At 36.2% G+C, this 27,224-nt stretch overlaps 1 protein-coding gene across 1 annotated transcript in view; it reads left to right on the top strand.

The window, feature by feature from the left end:
* The window catches only part of fbxl17 (F-box and leucine-rich repeat protein 17), a 315,976-nt gene that overhangs the window by 90,689 nt on the left and 198,063 nt on the right, over window positions 1-27,224 (top strand). Inside the window, exons 6-7 of the mRNA XM_088630004.1 lie at window positions 9,274-9,381; window positions 26,252-26,382. Of these exons, the coding sequence (XP_088486130.1) occupies window positions 9,274-9,381; window positions 26,252-26,382 (239 nt within the window). The remainder of the gene's footprint in view (window positions 1-9,273; window positions 9,382-26,251; window positions 26,383-27,224) is intronic.

Here is a 27,224-nt window from a genome sequence, read left to right as displayed (position 1 = left end):
CATCAGTCCTTTTCTGGACTCCCAGCAGTTTGTAGGGTTTGCCAAGCACTGGTGTGGAAATGACTGAGCAGCCCCAGATTTGGGTGGACTGAGTCAGCTATCCTCAGCCTCTTTAGCAGTTGCCTTTGCTGGTAGGAGGTGCACCACTGCTTTATTCAACACTAATGTTTCCATGATGCCCCATTTCAAGAAGTGGGAGCATTATACACAGTTTGTAAAAAGGGCAAATTCCATGGCTACATTATGGAGGGTAAGTCACAGAAATATCGTAAAGTTATATTATAGGGGTTGTGTTCTGCAGTGTTTGCGAAGAAGAACGAACCAGAATGATGAAGAACATCATTTTCATGGTTATTGTCAGAAATCCAAACAAGGAAATGACCTCAGATTTGAGATTTTCTGCCCAGTGAACTTTACAGCGTTTCTTTGTGCAAGCAAATGTATGAGAGATGCATGAATAAACATTGTGTTCAAGTGCACTTGGGTTGGCAGGTTTAGAAAAGTTTTCTTGGTAAGCTTGTATATGCAGAGGGTACCCAGAGTTCTGCGTTATCATGCAAGTGAAAGGTAGAAGAGATGTGTTCTACATGTTTGCATGGCAGGTGATGGGGATGCCTCATCATGCAGATATCAGCACTGGAACAGTGTTTAGGAGGAGAACTCTATGGAGATGATCCTGCTTCATCTCAAGTGCAGGTTGCCTCTGTAGACATCTGCCATAAGAACAGAGTAACCTTAACTGGTGTGTAGCACCTACAAGGTGAGATGATGATGGCTGTTTATTATTCAGTGGATTCCATACCGGCAGGACTCATTCATTTGTACAGGAAGTCTTATTGAATTCAAAGTGGAATAGGATGTGTTTATGGAAGGTGTTATTGCATTGGAAAGCAGTGTAATGACATTCATTCTGGCTCATCTGAAACATTCGCATAGATTGCTTTTTTTTTTTAACTTTACTTCCGTGCCGCTATCAAAGCGCTTAAGCTTTTGTGAAGGTAGCAATAAAATGTGTTCATAAATTTAGACATCACATCAATTTTAATGCAAAAACTTTTACGATTGCATCTGATTAACTGTCCAGAATTATTTTCGCCTCCTGTGTTGTTTTCTGTTCTATTAGGTCTTTTTCTGTTCTGCCAACCTGTCAGATGCAATGGACAAACCTACATTAATTACAGTTGCCATAGCGCCACAGGATCTGACCTGCGCAGATTTAATTGTGACTTTTCTGTCTTCTTCACTTTCTGCAATATGTCTAGACTTGATTGATTTGAATAATTAAAATATGCCCAGATTAGACATATAGAGTGTAATGCCCCAGGTTAACATTTAGCAATAATCAATATTTTTGTTGCCAGCATATTTTATCATTATTACATTTCTAAATGTATGTTTTAAGTCTCTGATGTTTTTTTTTAAACTTTTAATCTGTTCTTAATTTTATGGAACATTCCAGTACTAATTTGGGTTTGCTTCATTTCATTCCTTTTCTTGTCTTCCAAGAAAACATGGGATTGCTGCTGGCAAGCAAACAGATACACTTCCAGACGTACACATAAATTTAATGATCACATACTTGCTGTGCTAACCCTTTTTGAAATTGCTGCAAGTTATCATCTCTTGTTAAGGTCTGCAAATAAAGTAATGAGAAAGAATTGCCTTGTGTCTAATCTGAGCAGCCCTAACTGCCCCTTTGCGTTTTTCAGTCCTCGCTTCCACGGATTCATGGGGTGTCCTCTGGAGCACTGTTAAGAGAGAGATGCGCTTTAAAGTTTGCCGCCGAACCCATAAACCCCTGTTAATGTTGAAGTGTATAAAAATGAGTAAACAGTTTACCTGGAATTCAAACCTCGCTGGAGCTGTGCTGATGAATGGCACTGTGCATTCCATGCTTCACACAGCCCTTCTCCGTTTGACATCTTAGCAGTATAATTGCACTCACAGGGAAACGCTGATCAGGTTGCGCTTGGCCAAGCAGTTTTTAAAATCCAGCCTAAACAATTGCAGTGACACCGAGTGGAAGTTAGGGACAAGAAGAAAGCTTAACGAAATATGTCATTAAACAGGAACATTGCTAATTGTGCACACTATTGCTCTCTCTGTCTCTCTCACAAACCCTTTACGTCGGGAGTTTGAAACAGAAGCAAATTCAGTGTGAAAAAATCCATTAATTATAATGACAAGGGCTAGCAAAATAAGCTAGTCTGCAGCATCTATCCTTTATGCTTGTTTGCTCAAAACATCTTAAGAAAGATTAAAAAAGTGTTATTAAGGTTCTTCACCTGGATCCAGCAAAACATTTGCTGGTAACTTTTGATGCAGAAAAGTAATATGAGCTATTATTTATATGAAGAGGGATAAAAGCTTTTTAGTGTTTGCAGTCTAGTGCTGTTATTGTGTGTTTTAGGGTAAAATGGAGATTGCTGTTGCTATGAATGAATTCAGCATCAATAGTAGTATACAGATACACCCATCAGGTATGGGTACGCATAGGCGCCACATTTTCAAAACCTGTATTGGATGGGTTAATTTAGTGTTGTTTTTGTAATGCAAGTGTGAATCAGGGTAGCTCTGTTCTGCTTTATCAGAAAAGGGCTTTGGGGAAGTGTAAGAATGGATTGTTCATGGTACTGAAGCCTACAAACAGATCAGCTCCTGTTCTTTTTTGTCTTCATCTCAGCTCCTGGTTTAATTTTTTTCTGCTTAAAAAGAGGGTGGTAATGAACATGAACCTGAAACCGACATACTTTGTTTACAGGAAACAGAGAGAAACTTTTAAACAGCCTGGGAAGAGTCCCGGCATTCTAAAAAATAATATACTGTATAAGCTTCTGGGTCATTTTATAGATCACCCAGCCTGACCACCCTTGTGGCTCATAACATTGTCAAACCTTTTGTCGAATTTTCCTTAGGACTTGGTGAAACAAATATATTTCAACAACAATCGGTGTATTTGGTTGATGGAAATACTGTACATAAGTCACATGAGTCTTAATCGGAACTCTACCCCATTATATTGAACAGCCTTGACAAGGACAAGCTCAAGACAGAAGCACAGCAGAGGTGTGTAGCTTGGTGTTATGTACCATGCAGGAGGGCCTTAGGCAGATAAGGCAGAGGGCTGATATTTATACCTCGTCTAATGTGTTGTTGAGAAAACTTGACAGGTCCCGCGTGTTTCCATTACTGTTTTGTCTCCAAATGTTTTTTTCCTCACTATTTTATTTGTATGTACAACACTTTTTAACCTCATTGTCATTAAATTAATCTGCTTTACCATTATTTTTCCCATTATTGTAATTTGTTCTTAAGATTAATGTAAATGTTCTGTAACCATCATTGTAATGATGAGGGATGCCCATTTTTACATGTTGCCATAGGCTCTGCACTGTAAGTTTTTGGCCATTGATGAGCAGTGACTAAAGTAAAAAAAAAAATTGGCCTTGCAGTCAGAAGACTCTTTAAGTGGGGCGGTGAGACACAGTGTTGGGAATTTTTCATCTTTTCATTTTCAAGGGAAAGAAAACAGTGATTTCTAGGAGATTGTTTTCCCTGCATCTTATATGTATTTACTAAGAAAAAATCTTTTATCGTCAAAGTAGTGACATTTATGTTTCTGCAAAGTGACCCCGACCCCTCTCCCAAATGATGATGCATAATAACTGAACTGACTGTTCAGAACTGTACATTTTGAAAAGCAAACTTTGCAATATTCGCCATATTCTTTTTTTTCCGGATGTATCCTCTGTTTTAAAGGATAGAGATAACCATTAGCGTTAGTGTCAGAAACAGGGGAAAAATTACATTTGATTCTCAAGGCTGCAATTTCGTCTAGATTGATTCAATTAAAGTTTGAAACGAAAGGTTGGAGCCATAGTGAGTCTGAGTAAGAACTTGCTATTTTCTCTGTTTCTCTGAGTTAATTACCAATCTGTCACTCCTCTCATTCCCCAGTGACAATAATGTAAGGGATCTTCAGATGATTAAATTGGTCAGGAGCCCCTTAACCTTTAATAAGTAGTAAAGGAAAATAACTTCATGCTAATTGCTTTAAGCGATATTGCTTGCTGGAAAATGCTTCATAATCCTATAGTGGAGATGTCTAATTTAATACAGCTGGTGCTTCATCCTGAAACATATCCAAACAGAATGCTGCCTTTTTATGTTTCAGAGTGGAACATATTAGCACCAAGAAAGTAATAATATTGTGATTGGAATACTATATTTTTATAAAAAGCAGACTCTCTGACTTGAAATGTAAGTGTTGTAAGATCAACTGGAAAAGAAATATATCTATTTTGTAAGATCTTCTGGAACTATGCACCTTGTGAAACCATTTCCTTTCATTTCAAGAGAGCATTTCTTAATGGTTGAAGGACCTGTTTAAAGTATGGATGGACAATATACCTGTCAGAGTTTAATGTATTATACCAGTGATAAAATCTAGACTCATTCTTTCGGGGATCCTAGTTCTGTACTGCTTATCAGACGGAAAGAATGCTTAGTTGTATGCCTTCTTCCATTTTGTTATTAGAACTGATTGAGGGCTCCAGATATTGATGTGAGTAAAATAGAAATATTGACCTGTCTGCTCAGCTTCTAGTCAGAAATATTTGGCAAGCTTTGTCATCAAACTGTGTTGCTAGGGATAAACCTGAACAGAGGGGTGAATTTCTTGTTAGAATTGTTCCTCGGAGAAACTACTATTAAACTGCTATTTCATCCTAATCTCTGTGTGTATGTATGGGGACAAGCAGTGATTCTTATTTGGAGTGGTGTTCACAGTCTGGGCGCCATTCAGAGTTGAATATTGGGGAATATTGCTTTTCCCTCCTTTCTGAGATGGAAGCTTTAGGGGGGAACCTTTTAAGTTTTGAATTTGAAAATCAAATGTATGTATTGACTACTAATATTTCAAGCATGATGAGATATTTTGTCTAATGTAGACAACCTTGTCACCTTCTTTTCTCCAGGGCCCGAACCGTACACAGAGATTTGAGCAAGGAACTTGGCCCCCAGTTGTGTAATTTCCACTCCATTTGCAAAAACATACTTGACAGAATAAAACGTAACAGGCTTTCCAGGGCAGGACAGCCAGCATTTGCATTCGCAGCTTGTATCCAGTGTTGCATTGCATGTTATTTCAAACATAATTACCCTCTATTAAATCAGAACAGGCCTGGGTCCTGTTTAAAAATTAAATTGGTGCAGCTGATTAGAGTTTCAGATAATCAGAAATGCTCTTTGCTGCTTCTTATCACAGTGAATTGTTTTCACGCACACCTTTGGTGCCTTTTATGTTTTTCAAACACGATTTTTGGCAGAAGAAAAGGAGTCTGTTTGTCATTTAGAAAATGTCAAGTTTGATCCTAGGTGACCAGCACATTGTTGTATGCTGAAGATGGGCTGTGAGGAATCAGATACATTTCTTAATATCGGGAAGGAGGACTTTTGAATCCACTGTAATCCTAACAAAGACCTCCCCTCATTACTTTTCTCCATGGGGAAGTGAGTGTTATTGCAGCTTTGCAAGAATTACAGTGATCCATACCTTTTTGCTGTAAGCTGGCAGCGGGGATGGTGTACATAAGTCGGGCTGTGCGCTGCACGGTTTGTTCTTTTCACAGGGTTTTTATCCTATTCAAAGCTTTAGCGATAACCTTTATGATAACACAAGGAATCATAAAAGAATGGTAAGAGTTACTGAGCTAATATAGTACAACGCAGAAAGCAAGTGTGTGCTCACATCGGGCTCTCAACGGAGCTATTCTCAGCACCAAAAGAAAATATTTGTTGCCTTTGAAGTCCAATTTATAGCAATAATTAAGAGTTTAAAACTAAGTATGTACAGGTACACTTATATCTAAACTGTGCTTGTTCTAGCATAGGCAGTTTATTTCTACAGGATGTTAAAGAACAAGCAGTACCTTTCTTAAGAGTCACTCACCCTAAACTCTAGCAGGTATATGCATGTAGAAAACACCAGCAAGCTGTTTATGACTTGTTCTCAGTTATTCAATATATGAGCAGAGAACAGATGGATTTAACAGTTAGATCCATGCAGTTTTCTGGCTTGAGCCTCAATGTTTTATTTCTCAGGCTTCAAAATGAAGTGTCTGTGTTTTCCCTTACAGCTTACACTGTAAACTGTGAGACTGTTTTTCATCTGACAACCACAGTCTCATCAGGTCAAGTTGGAAAAGGTCAGCAGGAGCTGATGATTGGCATAAACTCAAGTGGTTTTCAGATCAAAAGCTGTGGTCTAACCACACAGTTTTGGTAGAGTACAACAGACGCCTGTTGTTAGAAGGTTTTGTCACATTAATGAGAAGTGCTTCTGCCAACATTCTTTGGTGGGATATTATACTCCAGTAAAGAGCGAAAGGCCTTATACTGCTGTACTCGGAAATCTGTGTCATAAAAGGTCTTTTTGCAGGAGCTCAGATCATTCTAGTAAACTGTGCCTCTGTCGTAGGTTAAATCAGAAGATCCCTTGAAGACTAGCTTATTTATTTTCAGTTTTTAATGTGATTGTTATTTTGTTCTTCAATATCAGGGCCAGCTTTTAATATTCACCAGACTATAGCATTTCCATTAGGCCTAAATAAAATGAATAATGGAAAAAAAGATATGTTCTAGTAAATGTCTGTGGGCTGCTCAGTTTTAAAGAACACAGAGAAGGGGATGTAAACAACAATACTTGGTCACAAATGTGCTTGAACTATGAACATTTCTCTGTTTTAATGAGCCTCACCTTTAAAAAAACAACTGTAATAGTCATGTTGTACCTCACTATGAGACTTTGACATATTTCCTACTGAATGTCCTATCTGAGCAAAATAAATAATGTATATCAGCATCATAAAAAAGCACAATGCAAGTTTTCACGGGTATTTCTTATTACCTTATATTATTATAATTTATTATATAATTATTATAAAGGTAATTTGTTATTACCTAATATGTTTATATGTTTATATTACCTTATATATGGTCATCTTGAGATTTTCAGTGGATTATAATCACAATTTTTTTTCTTAATAACTAATGTCCCCAGACATCCTTAAAACAAATGCTGTGTTTTACTCTTAGTAAATTAGTAAATCAGTCTAATTTAAAATGTGCTCCCAATAAAATAACCAGTTTATGTGATGAAATAATTTTTTTGTATGCAAAGTCCAGCGACAAATTTTGATGTAATACATTTTCACATTAATGTATTTTTTTTCCATGTACATAACCTGGATATTAACAAAGATCAATAATTCTGCCATAGAATTCTTGCAGATTATTAAATGCCATTTAGCCAATTGTATTTTCTCATATATCTTTGTAATAAGTAGAAAAAATATCTACTGTATATGCTATTAGTTCCAAGCCAGTATCTTTCCCATTCGTAACCCATAGTGCATAACTTAAAAATCTCTGCACATTGTTGATATGATGTTAGAACGTTGTACCATACAGAATGAATGAATGTCAGTGAAGGTTGAACTAGCAATCAAATTATTACAGATTTCTGAGTGAGCGCTAATGGTCGGAGGTAATGTGATTCCTATACTCTTGTCGACAAGAGGTTCTTTCTAGTACAGCTGGAGGACGATAATGCTTTAATTCTGTTGAAACTGATTAAGTCAGTTGCTTACTGAAGTTTTTTTTGCATGCATGAAGAACTTCTTCTGACTAAAAAATAAGAAGGATGTTGGTAAAATGTTAACCATTTAGCATGTTTACTTGTTTCAATGTTTGTTTTCTTAGCCTTCTCCATGTAATTTCAGGTTGCGTAGATGAGATAGTAACATATATTCATTTTTTTTAGTTTTTAAGCAGTACACCTGTATGAGTGTCATACTATTACCAATGGAAATATATTTCCAAAGGAAGGAAATAGATTAGTAGAGCAAGGCTCCAGTGAAACCAGGGTGGTGGTGCTGGTGGTGGGGGATATGAAGTTTTACTGAAGTTTGTTTTTTAAACGTTTTCTTTGTTTTGCCTCTCTCTCTGGTGTAGATTTCGTTTTCGCAGTTTGTGACCTAGAGGTTGACATCAGCTGTTAACTAATGCACATTCTCTCTAAAGAAAAGTTGCTGTATCTCAAAGTGAAGTTTACTAAGGTCATTCTTTGGAAACATGTCTTTCTCATATTAAATGTGTTAAGCAAAGTAAAAAATTTTCTCTCTATTATTTATTTGTGTTCTTTGAAGAAATATTTATCTTTTACCTTCTTGAAAGGTCATGAATGGTTTGGGCTTTTTGCTGGACTTATTTTTTTGTGGTGATAGATAGTAGTTAACTTCAAAGAAAGGCACACTTGACAATGCATTGAGCCTCTGGCTGTATAATATCCTGGGGGCATTTAAAAAAAACTAATATACTAAAAGAGCAGAGTATCAGGCAGTGACCTTCAGGATTGCTAAAAATGGAATTCCAGGGTACATTCTAATGTCAACACTTACAGTGTACAGTACATAGATGGATTTCAGATTTATATGCACTGGCATACCATGGACTGCATTGTGCTTCTCGCAGTAGATTTGGTACATGCTTTGGAAACTAAAGAGGAACTTAAACATTGGTTTACATTATGAGAGCAAAGAAAGAAAATGTAATACCTATGGGAAAATAACCATTACCGGATACGAAAAAAAAAAAGGATTTACCCCATAATTTATTTGCCCCTTGAGAATTTATTAGCATTAGTTAATGGTGCAATCTATATAACTGTCAGGAGAGAGAGGTTGCTAAAATGAAACAATGTTGAAAATGGTAATAAAATAAAAGCCTGATGTAACTGAATTAGAGATTTCACTAAAAGCGTGAGGAAGAGAAAAGGTTGCTTTTTGGATGCAGAAAAACAAGTCGGGGATGAAATGTACAGTTTCTTTAGAGCAGCAGAGTAGAACTAACAAGATTATAGTTTGTGGCGGTGACTTGTTTTAAACCTTTCAGAATGTCCCCCCAGAATGTTTCTGATAATGAAATGTAAGATTATATATTACACAGTAAACCATAACAGTTTATTTTACAGAAAGCTTTTTGTCTTCAAGTCATTGATTTCATAAGGAGTTGCATAAAAGTAGTTGTCCAGTTAAATTACTCACCTTCTCATAAGTCTTGCCTACAAATTACGGAGCTGTTAGCACCCTGATGACTTGGGTGAGCTGCAGTGCATTCAACAAATGTTCCTGCTTTGACAGTCATTATTCGTTGCGATATTCCTATACAGGTTGCATGTAGCCTCATCTCTTTCTCTCATTTTGCTCCTCACAGGTGACAGATAAATCAGTAAAAGCATTTGCTGAGCACTGTCCGGAGCTGCAATTTGTCGGGTTTATGGGCTGCTCGGTTACATCCCAAGGGGTCATTCACCTTACCAGAGTAAGTACCAGCCTGGAAATGACTGTCATTTGCACCTGTAATAACTGTCAGAGCTGTCTCTTCAGACATCTGTACACTAATTGGGAAGTGGAAAACTGGACTGAAGCTAACATCTTCTTTCTAGAGTGAGAAGTCATTCTACCATTTCAGCCTGTGTTGTTTACCTGTTATAAGTGCACCTGTTGTAAAAATCTGTGTGATGAGTTGTATACTGTTACTGTTTTAAATGTAGTCTGATTGATACTGTCACCACCTGTTTATTTTTAGATGGTTTCAGAATTCTGTTTTTTACTCTTTCTCTGTTTTAGCATTCACTTTACGATAAAAAAAACACTTGCAAGTGAACCTTTTGAAAATCTAAAAAAAACACATTCTCATTATGTATGAAAATGTTTATTTATTTATTGTTACAATATACAGTTATGAACGGAAGCTTAAAAAAACCTGATTGTATTGTGGGGTTAATCATTACAGCCTGGATGAAAATGATCCTAAGGTTAACATGAATGCTTATTTTTAATTCTGTATCCTCCACATCATAATTTCAGTGTGAACTCTTAGTCCTCTTGTGCCTGCAGAAATGCATTACTACCAAAATGATCTATTGAAAATGTAATATAATATTGAAAAAGAGAGTAAATTGTCTCTGGAAACGTATTAATCGATCATTCTTTATATCACATTGCATCTTTTTATGGGGTGAGTCATCTTAGTGCTAGGTTAAGGACTCTGAGGATCATTAGCACAATGTGTCTCTGAATATATTGGAAGTTAAAAACTTAATTTTCCAGTACATTTTAAGTCTTAGAAGAAAAATACATAAAAACATCAGAATTATTTTGAACTAGTGCAGGCCATTTGACCTTCCAGCTAGTCTGGTAGTTAGTAGTTTGTTGTCCAAGGATCTCATCCAATTCTTTCTTGAAGGCGGCAAGCGTATCTGCTTCAACGACATGACTGAGTAGCTTGTTCCACACCCACAATGTTTTGTGTGAAGACCTGCCTCCTATTCTCAGTTTTAAATGTTTACTGCGTTGTACACTTCTTTATTCAAGACTGAAAAAGTTCAGTTCTTTCAGCTTGTCAGTGTAGGACTTTTTAATTTTTAAGTTCTGGAATGAACCACCCAATTTCTTTTCTCAAGATAACAGTGCAGCAATATCTTCCTGTGACCAAAACTGTACACGGTACACCAGTACCACTTGTTCACAAATGTTCTTTTTATGGAATTGGATACTACAAAGCATGGGAATGCTTACCCACATTTGAACAAACGAAAGCCAAGTTTGAAACTGTGAAGAAGCAATATGAAAAAATTCAATACCTCTGCCAAATGTAAAGAGTGAAGAGGAAAGCATCATACGACTCTTTTCATGTTGAGTGTACGGCTCACATTACACTAAGTGGTATGGTTGAGAGCCAGCACATACGGAGTGGCACGAGAGACGTGTGAAACAGTTTAAGACGTACCATTGTGTAATACGTCTTGCTTCGTGCGTTGTGCGCTCTTACTTTCCGTGTTTTTTTTTAGACTTTTCTGGACCCTTAATGTGTTAAGAAAATTGACATTTTGAGTGCTTTTTTGTAATTACATAAAAAGCTAATTAAGTGATTACTGTACTGTACTTATAATACTGTATGATTAATGATGTCTAGGTTGGTAAGCAGTGTTTTTTATTACTACAAAACACAAACCACAGTATGAATGTCGTTATTATTGTTTCTTTTGTTATGTTTGGGTGAAAAAAACAAAACTAGGTGGATTGCATGATTGCATGTGCACAGTTTGGGAACAAATGTCATATTGTTCACTTTAAAATTTAGCAGGCTAAAGTAAATCCCAGAAAAACAGATGGTTCTTACATTAAGATCTGAACAAAAAAGTTGTAGGAGCTTTTTAAAAATGAGCGATGGAGTGTCCCAGGGTTAAGGTGCACCATTTTAAAGCTAATTTCTCAGGCCCTTATGAGTAAGGGATGTACATATTGACCTGAATTAGAAGATCTTGGACAGCCCATAGAAAAACATGCAGTTAGCAGACCAGAGAATTAGTGAGAGATAATGTTGCAGTGATATTAACAGATCAAGAGAAGAACTTTGAATGCAGTTTGAAACTTAACACCAATAAATGCGAAGCATACTGAATGCTTCCTTTTTTTATCTGTTCTTAAGAATTCTATTGAATATGATCAAATGAATATGTAAGACAGAGACCTGAGCTTAATTCTTTGGGGGCACTCTTTGGCTTCAGTATTTTTTGTTTCAATACACTCTGAAGCGACCATACAACAAGGACAGAAAGAAAGAAAAAACTATCTGCTTTTGTTCTGTTCTTGTAAAGTAAGTTTTTCCTTTGAATCTGACATAAGTTTTATTAAACAGGTACCGAAAACACTATATATTTTAGATATGGCATAATGTGTTGCCGAGTAGATGGCATTGTCATTGTGGTGTTTCTCCAGCCTATTGGAGTCTCTGTTATGATGGAACAAATGAAGGTAGTTTTATAGCCTTCATACTAGGACGTTGTACATACTGCAGCCAGTTTGACTAGGTTTCAGTAGCTGTGTCAGCATGCGAAGGCAGCAAAGGAACAGGTTAAGGTTTATTCCATGCCAAAAGGAGAAGAAATGAAACATAACTTTTCGGCTGTGGAGCATTCCTCAGGTGTGTGAAGAAGGGTACACCTGAGGAACGCTCCACAGACGAAAAGTTATGTTTCATTTCTTTTCCTTTCAGCATGGAATAAACCTTTACCTGTTCCCATACTGCAGTCAGGCCTCCTCATGACACTTCTTCAACTTAAGTGCTCGCGTACCCCAAAGAGACCTCATTAGATCCTTTGGACTTGATCCCAACAGATGGGTAATGGCTGCAGCCAATTTGGAAAATCCTGTTCCAGTCCAGTTTCATGCATCTTTTCGTGCACTTTCTTTTATATTGTCAGTTAGAGATAGTTTATTGTTTATTTCATGTTTATGACTCAAGGACTTAATCTGTAGACCATCTTTTTTATTTGACTTGTTCAATACCGGGAAGTATTAAAAACATGGCAGTATGTTATAAATAGTATCACAGTATATTTTCAAGACATTCATTTTATACCACTAAGGCACTTAGAAGACATAAATGTGTAAGTTGTGATCTTATTGTAGTAAATTTAATGTTATTAGCTGCTTTTTTCATACAACTTTAGATTCTATATTCAACTTTAGAATATATTCAGGTGAATTATGCAGATTTTGTTGCCTAGCTGTCTGCTTCATGGATACTTTTAAAACTCTGCAGAGCCGGGGATATGACCTGGACTGGACACCAGTCCATCGCAGGTCACACACACAGACACAAACATGCACATACTTCTTGTGTGTGATCTTGAGTGCAGTATGAATGTAAAACAAATATTTTTTCCGAGTATATTTCTGTAAAAACAGTTATGTTTCTGTATTACAAATACATACGACAATACAAGCTAGCGTTCTGAAGGGATGTACTCGTCTGAATCAGTAAAGTGACCCTGTCACTGTAGTACCTGACACAGCTTAGTTATCATATCCTTAAGCACTGATGGAATGTGATCTCAGTTTCACGTTTTAAGCTCTCTGGTGTCCATCAGTGACTTTCTTTGGTTTTGGAAACTATTTTTCCTTCTTGTTTGGTGTGTTCTTGAGATTTAATGCCACCTTTGAAAGGGGTGAGTGGTGGCATTTTTGCTGGAAGCCAAGGGTCAGTTGACAGAGCCTTATGATTTATTGGATGTTTTAGGAGCTGACTAACATGGAAACATTATTCCAGGTTCTCACTGGACATTTATAAAATACCTAGCCTTCATTTCATTTTTATTGCTGTATATCATTACTTTAGTTTACTTTCATGAACAAGAATTTATGTAAAACACAAATAATGAAAAAGTAGACTGTGGGCCACACCACTATTAATAAAAATTGACTCTCACATATTGGAACCCAGAGGGGCTTTGGAAATGATTGGTTGGCATAGATATGCATTTATTATAATAATAGCATAGCCTACCCTGACTGAAATTCTTCTGTCATTTGGAAGTTATTATTTAAAGGTTAGCGAGCTTTTTCAAGCAACTTTAGGTTAGGTTAAGCCAAAAATCTTTCTGCTTGTCCTGGTATATCTGTCTCAACTGTATCTTTTTGTATTCCTGTGCTCCCCATGTTATTTTTAACCTTGTCATATCTGGAATAGTTTAATCTAAATGCTGTTTTAGAAAGACTGCTTTCTTAATTATTTATCCACTGTTGTTGCCAAGTGCTTCAGAATCATATAGGTCTAATATGGAGGGCTGAGGCGAGGGTGGTTCTGCCTTTTAAATTCATTGTATAAGCATAGTTTTCTCGGAAAAGACAGAAAACCAATTGTGGAATATGGAATTGTTAGAAATAATCTTTACTAACCAGGATTTGTTTTTGAGAATTATGTTGTGCTTCCTGTAGTTCTTTTCAGAATTAATTCAACTGGATATGTATACATTCTTACTAGAAATGTCAGTGGATAAGCCATCTGATTTAATTATATGTGAGTATTATTTAAATATATATTTATTCCACCTGTCAAACGGAGTAGGTCCAGCTGTTTGAAGTTGCTGCTAAATCCCTAACGAAATAATAAATAATAAGTGGGTTGTGCCTGAAGTGTTGCAGGTTAGAGTGCAAGGTCTGCTTTGACTAGTTTGATTTTCTAAGAGGTTCATCTCGTCTTTCCCTTTTGATTATACATTGTCCACTTAATGCACACGTGTAGCTAGGGCTGTTTCCTGGGTTGTCAATTTTGCTGAAGTGTTACTTGATCAGAGTATACGACTTTTGAATGACAAAAGGACTTTTGTTTATTCTGGGTACGTACCTACGAGCTTTGTGAAGGTATGAAAGAGTTTTATATATTATCCGTTTAATCGTAATCCAATATAAAAATGCCCAGGGGTCTATGAATCTGTATTGTTTATAAAAAAACATTCCAAGTAGACAGCAATAGGAGTAAAGATGCTACAGACCAGCAAATTGAGATGAATTTTAAAGCTGTCTTATACGATGAAATCGGGGATGCATGTGTTAAGGAAGAAGTGTTTGCTTTTAAGGAGATTTTAAATTTCCTGACAAAGATTAGGGAAAAAAACGTCAGCTTCTGTCAGCCTAGATCTCAAATTTGGTTGAATGTCAGTACAGTGTTAGTAAAGTCAATGTTATGGGAGTATGTGAAATTTGAGCTAGTGGCCATTCCTATAGTTCCTTTGATATGGTATGTTATAGGAGGGTTACCCCTTTTCAGCTCTGAAGAAATTTTTTTTTTAAAAAAAGTTTAAAACTTTGAAAGAAAGTGTGGCACTGCCATAATGATTGACAACTGTAGTCTCTGGAACCATGATTGACGATGGAGAACTCTTGAACCAAAATTTAATGATTAAATTTGGCCACAGTGGGTAATAAGGTTTTTTTAATGAGATGGGAAGCAAAGTGTAACATTGATCCTGCTGTATATCATATTTCAATTGGGGTCTTTAATCCCAAGATAAACACTTTTGTGTTAAAAAAAGCTTTTTTTTTGCCCTTTTTTAATGTCAATATTTTGTTTTTTAAAAAATGATTCCAATGAGTGTCAAGGAAATTCTGAATAAAAGCGTTTGAAGCTGGAAGCATGTCTTTAAGTAGATAATTTATTGTGTGACCTTGGTTGTGTTAAATACTTTTTTATTAATTAAGTGTTAAATAGTGCCGACTGCTGTCAATCTTGATCTAATACCAGCTTGTTACAACCCCTTCACTCCAAAAAGATATTTTAGCAGTTCACAATTCTTAGTTTGGGTCCCCCAGAGGTTTTCAGATTTGTTTTTATCTGCTCCTTTAATTCACCGCCATATTTATGTCAAACTAATTATTGTGCATGTAAAGGAAAAACAAATATTTTCCTGCGTTTAATGACATTTATAGGGAGAAACAAACATTCTGACCTCAAATAACCCATGTAACCTCCAATAGTGAATGAGGAAAATGGTATAAGCCCAGATTTATTGAACTTTTTTAGGTGCAAACAAATAAGATGTACTGTTTCTATTTTCTTTTTCTGCTTTTTCAAGTTTGTACAGCTTCCCACTGTTATCAGTCAGGTAAGAAAAAGATAAACAACACAGGATGTGATCAACAGGTACATGGCATTCATCTAACTGCATTGGCCATGACCACAGTCTTGAGGGTTCGCACTGGTGCATGAACTTGCCAGTATATCACTGTGCGCACCAGACCATTCTGTGATTACTCCCACATGCTTAATTCCTTCAGTTGTTCCATGTGTTTGGAAATTGCTGAGTTAATTCTTATCTATAATACCTGCTGGATCAGGGATCTCCAGGGTCAGGGATGGCTACCCCTGATATGAAGTGCATTCCTGCTACAGCTGACTATAGAAAGATAATAGAAGAAACATTATCACCACTGGTGACTTCTTTATACCTTTTCCCACGGGAAATATCTGCACATGTACCATTTCTGCACCTGAATGTATTCAGGTTTTTCATGTGAAGTGCATTTTTTTCATTCCTTATGTACAAATATATGAAAAGTACAAGTATTTGAAACACCACCAAAAATGCAGTGCAGATTATTTTAAGTATTTGGATACTGGAATTTAAATCTAAAATTAATAGGATCGGGAGTTACATTAGCACTGTACCCCTAATAATTTAATATGTGTATTTAAAACAGAACCCAATTCTACCAAAGTAAGCAATCTATCAAAAGACATTTGCATTTTTATCAAGAAATTGCTTTCTTTACCCTAATTGGATTAGTACTAAAAATGTAGTAGAAAAAAGTTGTTTCCCCCATGTAACTTTCTGTCTCAGGAATTGAGAAAGATCTGAAAATAATTTTACCCAGAGTTAGATTAATGTTATGACGCCCTTGTGTTTTAAACTCAGCTTAATAGTACCTACGCCACATCATTTTTTACCCGACAGCACACAGCTAAGATAATCCCTTGATGACGCACTGTAACTCTATTTAATCATGAAAAGTCTGTTTTACAATTATGTTGAAGTTTTAGATTCTGTGACTAAAATCTGTATTGATATCAATTAATCTAGTTTATCACACACAGAAAAAGCAAGGTTCCTAACTTTTGAAAGTTCTGAAAAGACACAGAACTGGAATAGAGATTGTAGGAGGTATAACATATAACATTAAGATATATCTTAATACCCCATCATAGATAACTTCTCAAGCTTAAGATTTTTCCATAAAATTGTCTTTACTAATGTTGTGTCAATTTTCATTCAAACCTGAGATGTATGGTGACATTTTCACAATCTTTATTGATTTGACACGGAATGACTCACCTCTTCCATAGTTGCCCTGTGGCTGTTTTTCAGACCTCTGTCTCAAGTAATGAAATTATTGTATAATGAAAAAAGATTGTTTTTCCATGAAAGGAGCTCTTGAGAGATAAATGACGTGCCTTTTTCTCAATTTACTTTACATTTATACAAACTTCTGTTTTCCTTGAAAAATATTTGAAGTCAGGAAATATTCTCAGTTTTTACGTTAGTGTAATCCTATTGTTTAAAAAAAAAATGTAATCTGATTTTGTGTGTACTATGCATGTGTAGATCCTGGTCACCAGAGCTTTAAATATACACTTTTTCTGAAGACCACTGACCTGTTACCACCTGTTCTAAGGCTATAGCTGGCTTTAATGAAAAATAAATAAGGAGTACCTGTGTGTCAGTGCAGGATGGGCTGATGACCCAAAGAATACTGAGGGGAATTATAACAATCTTCTCTTCACAGACACCAAAAAACAATCTGCACACCACTTCTGCAGCTTCAAGAATAATCCAATTCTCAGTCAACACTTTAAGCCTCCATAGGAAAATAAAACCTTGGCGATTCTTTTGATTAAAAGAATTGCCATGAGATTGCATCACATTTGTTCCGTCAGGTTTATGACCTGCACATTCAGATTTACTGGACAGGCTCAGAGTTGGGTGTCATCCAGTGTAAATTTGATCAGGAAGAAGCTCCACTGAGCTGGAGATCATTTTGTCACACAGTAATGTCCTAGAAAACTTGGGTCGTTTCAGCTTTGTTCAGGGATAAAAAAAAAAACCTGAAATCTTTCCAGCTACATTTTTTCCAGTAGGCTTGCAATCCTGAACATTTTGAAAAGCCTAATGTTCTTAAATACTTGTTCTCTGAGGAGTCTGAACAGATGTTATCAATGATTTAGTCCTGTTCTTTTTGTAACAGGCAAGGTCCAGTTGTTTATATTTTTGTATTGTAAATTCGATTTATTGTATAAGGACTTCCATCTCCCCTTGGCAGTGTTGAATAATTTTATAAAACCAGATATTCAGAACAAGAGCCTCATTTTGAGTAATTCAGATGAGTGCCACATCCCTGGGGTTATAGTGTAGAACATCCCAGCTATCCTTGTGTGTGTTTTAGCTTTAATGTCTCTCTCCTTCAGGTAGAGAGAAATTTCTCAATCCCATCTAGGATCTCTTTCAAAAGGATCTGCAGCTTAAAGGATATACTGCTAGGTAGTCCCGGGGTGTGATAAGTGTTGGAAGTCATTCAGACGTTTTTTATCATTTGACATATTTTATATAACAGTGCATTGCACTGTGCTTCATATCAGATGTATTTGAGTTGTTTATCATTGATCTCCTGCACTGTTTAGTTTGCACATTCTGCTGCTCCACTGTTATATACTGTATGTAGGTGTGCTGGATCCTCTGAAGCTTTTGAACATGCTTATTATAACATGTGGAACTAGTTCCCAACTTGGGAAAAGAAGAGAGCACCATGACTTCAGATGACCATAGGTACAAGCAGTCGGGCACTAGTTGATATTGTAGATGCCAGTGTGATTCTCATATCCATTGACATGCACAAGAGAGAGCAAGTGTAGGATTTAATGGAGACATGCTTTAGATTTGTGTTATCCTTATGAAATAGTCATCTGATGTAACAACATTCCAGTAGGAAAACGAATATCATCATGCTACTTTTGTTATAATGACTTTCTTTCAAGATGATAGCTATGCCACTGCAAAACTTCAGAACCATTGACAATTTGTAGGCATATACAGTATGAGATTGTGTGTGGCATCTAGGGCTCAGAGACCAGTGAAGAGGTATTGCTTGTTCAAGGTTTATGAGGCACATTGGGTAGCATCCCACTAAACACCATCTGTAACTTGCTGAAAACACAGCTGTATGGTGACAGTGCATCTGTACTTGACAATGTCAGAGACGTACAATTTATATTGCTTCTAGTGGTGGCCAAACACAACAGTAGCCAGTGAGTTTCACAGTAGAGCCCCTGTTGATAACAAATGTTAAGGAATTTACCTTATCAATGTTATCAATGTTTGTTCAATAAAATGTCAGTGCACCTGCCAGAAAAAAGCCAGTTGCCTGACAACTTTATGAATCTGTTACAATTAGAAGTGATAAATTTCTTTGCTAATCATTATATTTTAACTTACATTCCTTGATGAAAGAGACACAGTACTTTAAGTCTAACTTTTGTAAAGTGTGTATAGTGACGAACCAGTCTGTTCCATTTCCTTTTTCTTGTCTGTTTTTTTTGCTTAACTTCTCTTCCACTCTGACTGCTCTGCAGAGAGAATAATACTGTTTAAGATATATTGCTGACAGATTCTCTAGCCAGCAAAAATATAAATCACAATGTTTTTTGCACTTGTGTGACATGATTAGGTTGAAGATCTTTGTGCTTTTCTTTTTTTATAATCATTTTCCAGAAATCATGCCAAACCTTTTATCTGCATTGCTGCTTGAAAATAGCAAGAACTCTCTGTAAATCACAGCAAATGTACAGGAAAAAAATACAGAAGAAGCTTTTTTGACAGTTAAAATGTTTCTCATATGCTTATATTGACCAGTTTATGAGCATAATGTAGCCACTGGCCCTGTAATTATTGCTGGGTAATACAGGCTTTGAAAATCCTTAAGTGTAGCATCATGACTCAGTTAAGAAGTATTCTATTATTTCCTTCACATTTTATTGAAATGTCACCCTCTAGGTGAAAACTTTCTGCTTTTCAAGTCGATTATAAAACTCTTACATAACTTTGATTTTTAAAAATTTGTTAGAGATTGGTGAACTCCATACTTTTTATTTAATTACACAGAAAATCATTTTAAGCCATTGTCCATGGTGTGGGTTATATTAAAAAGGCATGCATTTTTAAATAGCTTTTCAATATTTTATGATGATAATCGTAACATTAAAGGTATTTTTTTTTTTTAAATGAAGACATTACTCTTAGTCAAAGTTTCTCTGAAGCTATCCATTTGTTTATGGGTATAAATATTCTATGATTGCCTAATTGCATTAGTTTGCTGTGGACCAGTTCTAGATGGCTTTATAAACTGACTTAGTTTGCCCTGCATTTGATATCTGCCTGACTGAAATACATTGTAACAAGTAATAGGTATATTCCATGCTGAAAAGAGAGGAAAGAAGACACAACATTTCGGCCGTGGAGCCTTTTATATTGGTAAATAGTTTTAAAGATTTAGATTGTTATAGTTTACTAAATGTTCTGCGTTCCTAAATATTTTCTAAATATTTTCACAAAAACCCTGTACATCTAAAACCCTTTTATTCACCTTGTGCAGAACTTACTGCACAAGTATTTTTACAACACAATTTCTCTAAAATAAGTAATGTGTGAAATGTCCCACCATGTTTTTAATATAATATTTCTTTAGCAGATGCTGACCAATGACTTGATCTTATGATAATGAGGTTTTCAACACAGTCTAAAAGAAGACATGAACCTGAACTTGATATGGCCCCATCTACTTTGAGTGTCTTAAAATGGACCCTGCTTGACCCTTGACAACAGCAGCCTCTGACCTTCTGGTGTTGGGCTTTGGGAACAGTACATTGATTTATTTCAGAGTAGCTGGAAGTCGGCAAAGGTTAATGAAAGTGTCCTTATGTTTGCTGTTCTATAACATTTGTCTGAGCTCTTCGGAGAAACTGAATATAATACAGCCTTGAATGAAAAACTATCTGGAGTCGTCATTGCTGGATTTTGAGGGCGTGGAGAGACAAATGGCAAAATGACTTTTTGACCACTTTCAGGAAAGTGCAGTTCTGTCAGCTGTAATGAGTAAGCGATGGCTGTAATGGAAGTGAAATGCAATCAAAAGTGAAAAGCAAAAATAAACATCACAGCTTGACAGCATTGTATTTAGTAAATGTTAATGTCTCCCAACACATCTGGGAGCAGATTTGGTTTTTGGTTGAACACCAAAGAAATTTAAATGGCAGGAAGATGTAGCCTCTAGCATTATATTTAGTGCTGCTTGCAGAGCATTACTAATTTAGCTCTCATTTCCTATTCGGATTACATTAAGGTCACAAACCATAACATATGAGTTCTCCTAGGAGAAATGCTATAACTGTGTTAGAAACTGGTTTGCATGCTAATGGGTTTTATTACTTTAGATATGTCAGTTTTTAAAGTTTAATATTAAAAATCCTTTGAGGTAAATGTGTAGTGTGTTTTTCTAAGCATGTAGTGTTACATTCAGTTTGTGTACTTTTTTCAAAAAACATTTGAGTCGCAGATTAATTGTATTGAATAAAATCAGCCATATCTCAGTCTTCAGTGAACAATAAGAAAAAGTACTGTTGCTTATTGTAAGGGCCTGTTGTGTTAAGAATTTAGAGACGATGGTCAACACCTAGCTAGTGTCAACATTTACAGTTCTCAGGAGCTTTAAAGCAGGCAGAAACCATGTGTGGAAGATGAGATATCCGCAGAGTTGTACAGTATGTGGTCTCTGAAACACATTGATCAAATGAATTGGTAAAAGAATAAGGGTCATCAACAGTTCAGGAAAACAGCATAAAAGGACACAGAAGACAGAGAGAAGGACGTGGGAAGAGACAGAAAGACAGAAGAAAGTGCATACTAGGTGAGAGATCCTTGTTCCAGTCAGCCTTTAATATCAGGTTCAAGTTGAGTATTTTGACATTAAGAGATCTTGCCGCTCTCTTACTTTAGTTAAACTCTGATTTTCTGTATAGAGAATCCCTATGTTAAAAAACGGCCTCCCATGGTTAGTTGATGCATATTTAGAATAGGGAGATGGTTTTTTCATTAATTAATTTTTTTTTTCAACCTGGGATTGGCAAGATCAGATGTTATTGTTATTTACTGTTGTTTAGTTTTGATGTTTCACAGGTATTCTCCTCACACATTTTCTTTAAGGTTACGCTATTAGCGTGAACTGATTCTTGAAAGAAACCTAATACTTGACCTTTAGAGCCCATCCCTGCTCTTTGCCTTCTGGACCACACTGCTGCTGTCTCATCTCATGTTCATGTTTTTGCTCTTTAGCCTTTGGTGAATAATATTATCAGAGATCCCATTTCCGCTTTATTAGTTCAATCTAATTTCTGTTCTCTTTACATGTGGTGACTAATCCAATCACTGAGTTCTTGATCACTGGAGTTGTATCGTTTACATTTAAAATTGCTGTCATTTTCTCAGAGACTTTATAGTCAAACTGGGTCACTGAAAATCCAAGTAATTACCAGCCCATTTTCCTTCTTGGTTAACATTTTGGAGAGCATTGTAAGTTTACCATCACCTAATAAAAAAGGGGAGAATTCTCAATGACATTTAAAACAGCCCCAGTTAAAGTTGTAAATTAGTCTTAATATCTTCTGAATCTGCTACTCTATTTTATTGGACCTTAAGTCTACTTCTGTAGCTAATGTTGATCATTATATTCTTACTCAGTTAGAAATGTGTTTGGGATCTCTAGTACTACTTTTAGTATTTTTCTATAATATAGTTGTGAGATTTGTGTCTTGGGGAAGGAGGGTTGCTCAATCACTGGGATTGACTTCAGGCACAGTATCTCCCACATACTTTGGTATGTTCATGGGCCCAGAAAATGCACTAATATTATCGGCTTATATTAGAGAATCTAACTTGATGCATTTAAATATTGTTTATACTGCTTTAAAAAAGTATTTATATACTTATTATTTTAGTTTTAAGTTTTTAGTTTTTTAGACGGCACTTTGGAATGTTAACATGGAAAGAAATACATGAAATATGTTTTTACCTGTTTTCAGTATTATACTGCATCCACAGTTAAAGTTTATAATGTATAAACTGTTACACACAAGAGGCTCCATTATTTTGCTTGGGTTTGATGTGGCTTTCCTCTCATGTGTGCTGGTTTTGTCTTTTTCACTTTTGTATTGTCATAGTTTCTGAAGCTTCTGTAGTTTGACCATTTCCTGTGTTTTACCCATTTATTTATCCAAGACAAATGACTCTTAGTTATACAATTGTATTATGTACTGTAATATACTGTACATGGGAAACTCACAGGTAACTAAAAAGCACACACATGATACAGTACAATGTAGAATGTTTTTGCAAAGTGCAGCCCACACCACAATCTTAATGCATTGTTACTGTACGAAATAAAGGTCTCTGGAAGGTATAGTATAAGTAGCAGTGAGACAACATGAAGGATTGCTATACAGTACGATTTACTAGTGTGAAGGGCATATAAAGAGTATAGGGATTTGAGATAAGAGAGGACAGGGCGATGGTGAGGATAGCAGACAAAGACAAAAATCCTAAATTTGATGGGTGCTGGCATGTGTGAAATAAACTAAAGAAAATGCTTAGTGATCAGCACCATTTCATAAGAAGTTATACAAACTTGTTTCACTTGATACGACAAAAGTGTCATTTTTGACAGCCTTTAAATCTCCTCACTCTGTAATTTTTAGATCATTTGTCTCCTTTGTCTCATCATAAATATTTTTTGAGAAATGAGAGAAGGAGTGCTGCATTAAGAATATTAGCAGAGGGGAATTAAGGACCAGGGGTTTGGTGACTGAAATTCATTCTTGAGTCTGTCTTTTGGGTGTTCTGAAATTGCAGATCTGTCCTTAGGATCGTCTCCTGCATTTTTTATTTTTAAATTAAAACGTGAGCTAGGATTACTTTGGTGTTGTGACTTCTCCGGTTGCATTTTAAAATTTAGAACAGATTAATTCCAATACACAGATGCATCAGATATGTCTTTTTTCTTTGAATTAGTCTAATAGTCTGTTTCTTGTAGGTTTGCATTTACCGGTTCATTTTAATTATTTTGTATGGGAGAGGATTTAACATTCTTATCTTTTATTCTTATCCTCTTACTGAATACGTTTTGTAATCCTTACCTGACCTATGTTAAGGTGAGTTCTTCTATCCTGCTTTTCAAGCCTACCTGTATTTGGCAGTTGTATTCAATAAGAGATCAATGTGAAACATTTTTGCAAAGCTTTATTAATGCTGATTATTTTCTATGAGGAGAGTATGGCTGATTATTTAAGGATGAGAAGATGTTTAATCCTCTGAAACTCCGAAGTGGGTCCATTGATTGGCCTTTAATAAATTGAAGTGAGTCATTCTGTGGGGAAAAGTGAGCTTAATGCAGCAATTTGCAGACTTGTAAATTTAAAACACAAGAGGCGATAAACCATTACAGCAATAAAAATGACACAATTACCAGACAATTTGAAATTACTAATAGCTGGGCCTGTTTGCATCTGGTGATCGAGTTCTCCACAGTACTGTATATACTCAAACACAATAGTGTTAACTAATGGACATTTCATGTTGATAAAGTGTCTAGCAATGCAGGGATTTAATCATTATACTGTACCATCCTGTAAAGTGTCTTGAAGAATTATACAGTAGCAGGAGTGATGTTAATACAGGTCTCAAATAGCACACAAGGCATAACTTCCAGGAAGATGCATATGTGTTTCATTCTTAGGTTAAATGTCAGGTAAGATATTCACTTCAACTTAGAATATTTTTTAAGTTTAGTTTTATTTGTAGCTTTTTTTTAAAGTTATTTGATAATCCAAACAAGGTTATGGCAAAGAGCATTCAGTAAACTTCTAATTACAATAGCAGTATTCTGAGTCATCTTGGTGACTGCAGCATACTTTGACATCTACAAAACTGTTTATAAGTTTATAAAGCTAAAAGGAGCGAACAATCTTCCAACTTGAAAATCATTTTGCCTCAAGAGATAGTATACAGTAATTCAATCTTCTTTCCTCAGAGACATCTGTCTTTTTAAAAAATGATAAATCTTCTAATTTTCTCATTTCTAATTATAATTTCTTTTTCCACAGGTGTGAATATTTTTCATTTGTGTTTTCATTACTATTGGAAAATGTTTAGTTACAGTATGTATACCATGAAGTTATGACAGGATCATTATTAAGACCTTTTGACAATATTAAGACTGGTTTCTAATAAACCTTTGCTGTCAGTGTACATTCCAGTACTTAATTTCTTTATAATCAAACTGTGAAAGTTTTAGGCACACTATTTTTGTATTAAGCCATAATCATTAGGTATCATTAGTACAAGGTAGGTACAATGGGTGAGTCCAATTGATATGGCCTGAGGGATTATTCTTAAACTCAAGAGTCTTCAGTCTCTTGTATGGGCCTTTCCATGCTAATGGACTGTTAAGAAGTGGTCATTTATATAAATTTAGAAGGCTGCAGTTATTTATTCAAGGTAATGTAATTCTTTAGTATTGCATTGCATCACTGTACAGAGTAACTAGATTAGCAGCACAGAACATTTTGTATCTATTAATTGTTCGCATTTTGTTGACATAAATTAATGGGTGGCTGAATTGAATGTGAATACATAATGTTACTTTAAAACATTTTTCATACTTTAATGTAATCGAAAGGGATAGGAATACCACATAATTGTAGAAAACAGAATAAATTACTTGCCTAAATGGCTTCTCTTTTGTAAAATTAGTTAAGGGGGGAATTAAGAGTTAAATAGATGTTAAGTAATAATAGTCATCCCCAACACCAGCTTGAATACACACTAGTTAATTAAATAATAAAACATGCTCCCAGTTTTCAGCTGAGCAAGGTCATGAGAATTTTCTTTGAACAGGTTGATGGGAAATTGGGGGAGTGGAGAAATAAAAAAGCAGTTTGAACTACAAACTTACAAAACACAAACTGCTGTGTGAAGTTACAGTGTGTTCCGCAGTTCAGAACTGTGCAGTCAGCCTTCTCAATTCCCAACATTGACTACCCTTAATACACACAGAAGTGGTTATTAGTATTTATCAGAAAGTACATAATTCTTGTATATCCTTTTAATAATGCCACCTTTTGGTATTTCTGCAGACAAAACTCTCAGAAATGAGTTCCAGCATGGAAAAGCGACAAACCTTGCTTTGTGGGATTGAAAATGGCAATTAAATATTTCCACAATATACAGTGTTTGACAGCTATCACTCCTTTTCCTAAATTTAAACTGAGTGTCTCCAGTGCATAATACTTGAAAGGTTATTTCAGTTGTGTTCTTTCACTTGGTTAATCCCTGTCACAGGTGGCTAGGAACAGGGTTTGAACCTGCTTGGATCATACAAGTATAACCTGCGCTTGGGCAAGTGCTTCTTCCAGTTCTGTCAGTCAAGGAGCTCCTACTATTCTGTTCTTGAGAGTCATCAAGAAAAACATCTAGTGTCTCCATTAGGTTAGGGCTGCTTATCTGAATGGATAACTGTGAGCTGTTATTCCTTAATGTCTTATTCCTCTCTGTTTGTCAAATCCACTTCCACTGGTGCCAGAATGTTTCTTCAGAGTGAGGTACAGACAAATAGTAACCAGATGGTACATCCATTCCCAACATACATCCTTTGTATATGCATCATTCAGTATTTAGTATCTCAGCATTGTTATTTTAATTCCGATATGGTGTTAGATTAAACTAGTCTTTCCCTCATTTTATTTTTAGCTTAAGAATTTGAGCAGCCTGGATTTGCGTCACATCTCGGAGTTGAATAACGAAACCGTCATTGAAGTGGTGAGGAAATGCACGAGTTTGAGTTCACTTAACCTCTGCCTGAACTGGAGCATCAATGACAGGTAAAAACGTTTCTTAGCTTATTTGAAAACTGTCATTGCTGTGAATGTATGCTCAGCAGCCTCAAAGCTGTGATAATATTCCATGAGTGGGGAAAACAAGAGTGTTTAATGCCATAATCTAGCCACCATGAAGTCAATATCTTGCACTTCTGAATGTGAGGTTAGCTCAGCTTTTGTTATACTTCAAGTTATGCTAGGGAAAACCTTTATTTTTTTCCTGGATGCTTTTGTATCCCTACAGTGTAGAATATGCCAGGAGTCGGATGCAGAACACACAAGGTATCTTGTTCCTTAATGGTTCTGTGAGGTGTTTTTCTCATGGGGTGGCATGAGAATGCAATAGTTAGCATTGGTGCATCACAGCGTTGGAGCCCTTGGTTCAGTTCCTGGTGTTTAGATGCTCTCCCTGTGGTTACGTAGGTTTTTGCCAGGTGCTTGAGTTTCCTCCCCCATTCCAAAGACATACTGGTAGGTATATTTGGATTCTGGAAAAATGAGCTCTGGCGTGATGTGTGTGCGTGTCTGCGTCTGTGTGTGCCCTGCGACGGACACTGGCGTCCTGTCCAGGGTGAGTCCTGGCTCGCGGCCGCTGCCTGCCGCGAGGGGCACTGGCTCCTCCGCAGCCCTGTAGGAAAGGGACGGATGGTAATGGGTGCTAACAGGCTGCAGCTGCTGTGGCAGGTAGTCTGTGGAATGTGGTAATGAGAACACTAAGGCGGGCCTGTAAATTGATTAGAAGCCCCTTGGAGAAAGTGTAGTGGTTTCCTTTGAAAACGGTTACTTATCCCCCCACCACATCCTTCAGTTTCCTTACAGATTTAAAATGCACAGAGCTGAGAGAC

The sequence above is a fragment of the Lepisosteus platostomus genome, chromosome 4 (genome assembly GCF_059453375.1).
Source record: "Lepisosteus platostomus isolate fLepPlt1 chromosome 4, fLepPlt1.hap1, whole genome shotgun sequence".
NCBI classification, from domain to species: domain Eukaryota; kingdom Metazoa; phylum Chordata; class Actinopteri; order Semionotiformes; family Lepisosteidae; genus Lepisosteus; species Lepisosteus platostomus.
Note: the sequence above shows the minus strand (reverse complement) of the source record. Positions and strands in the feature narration are given on the sequence as shown.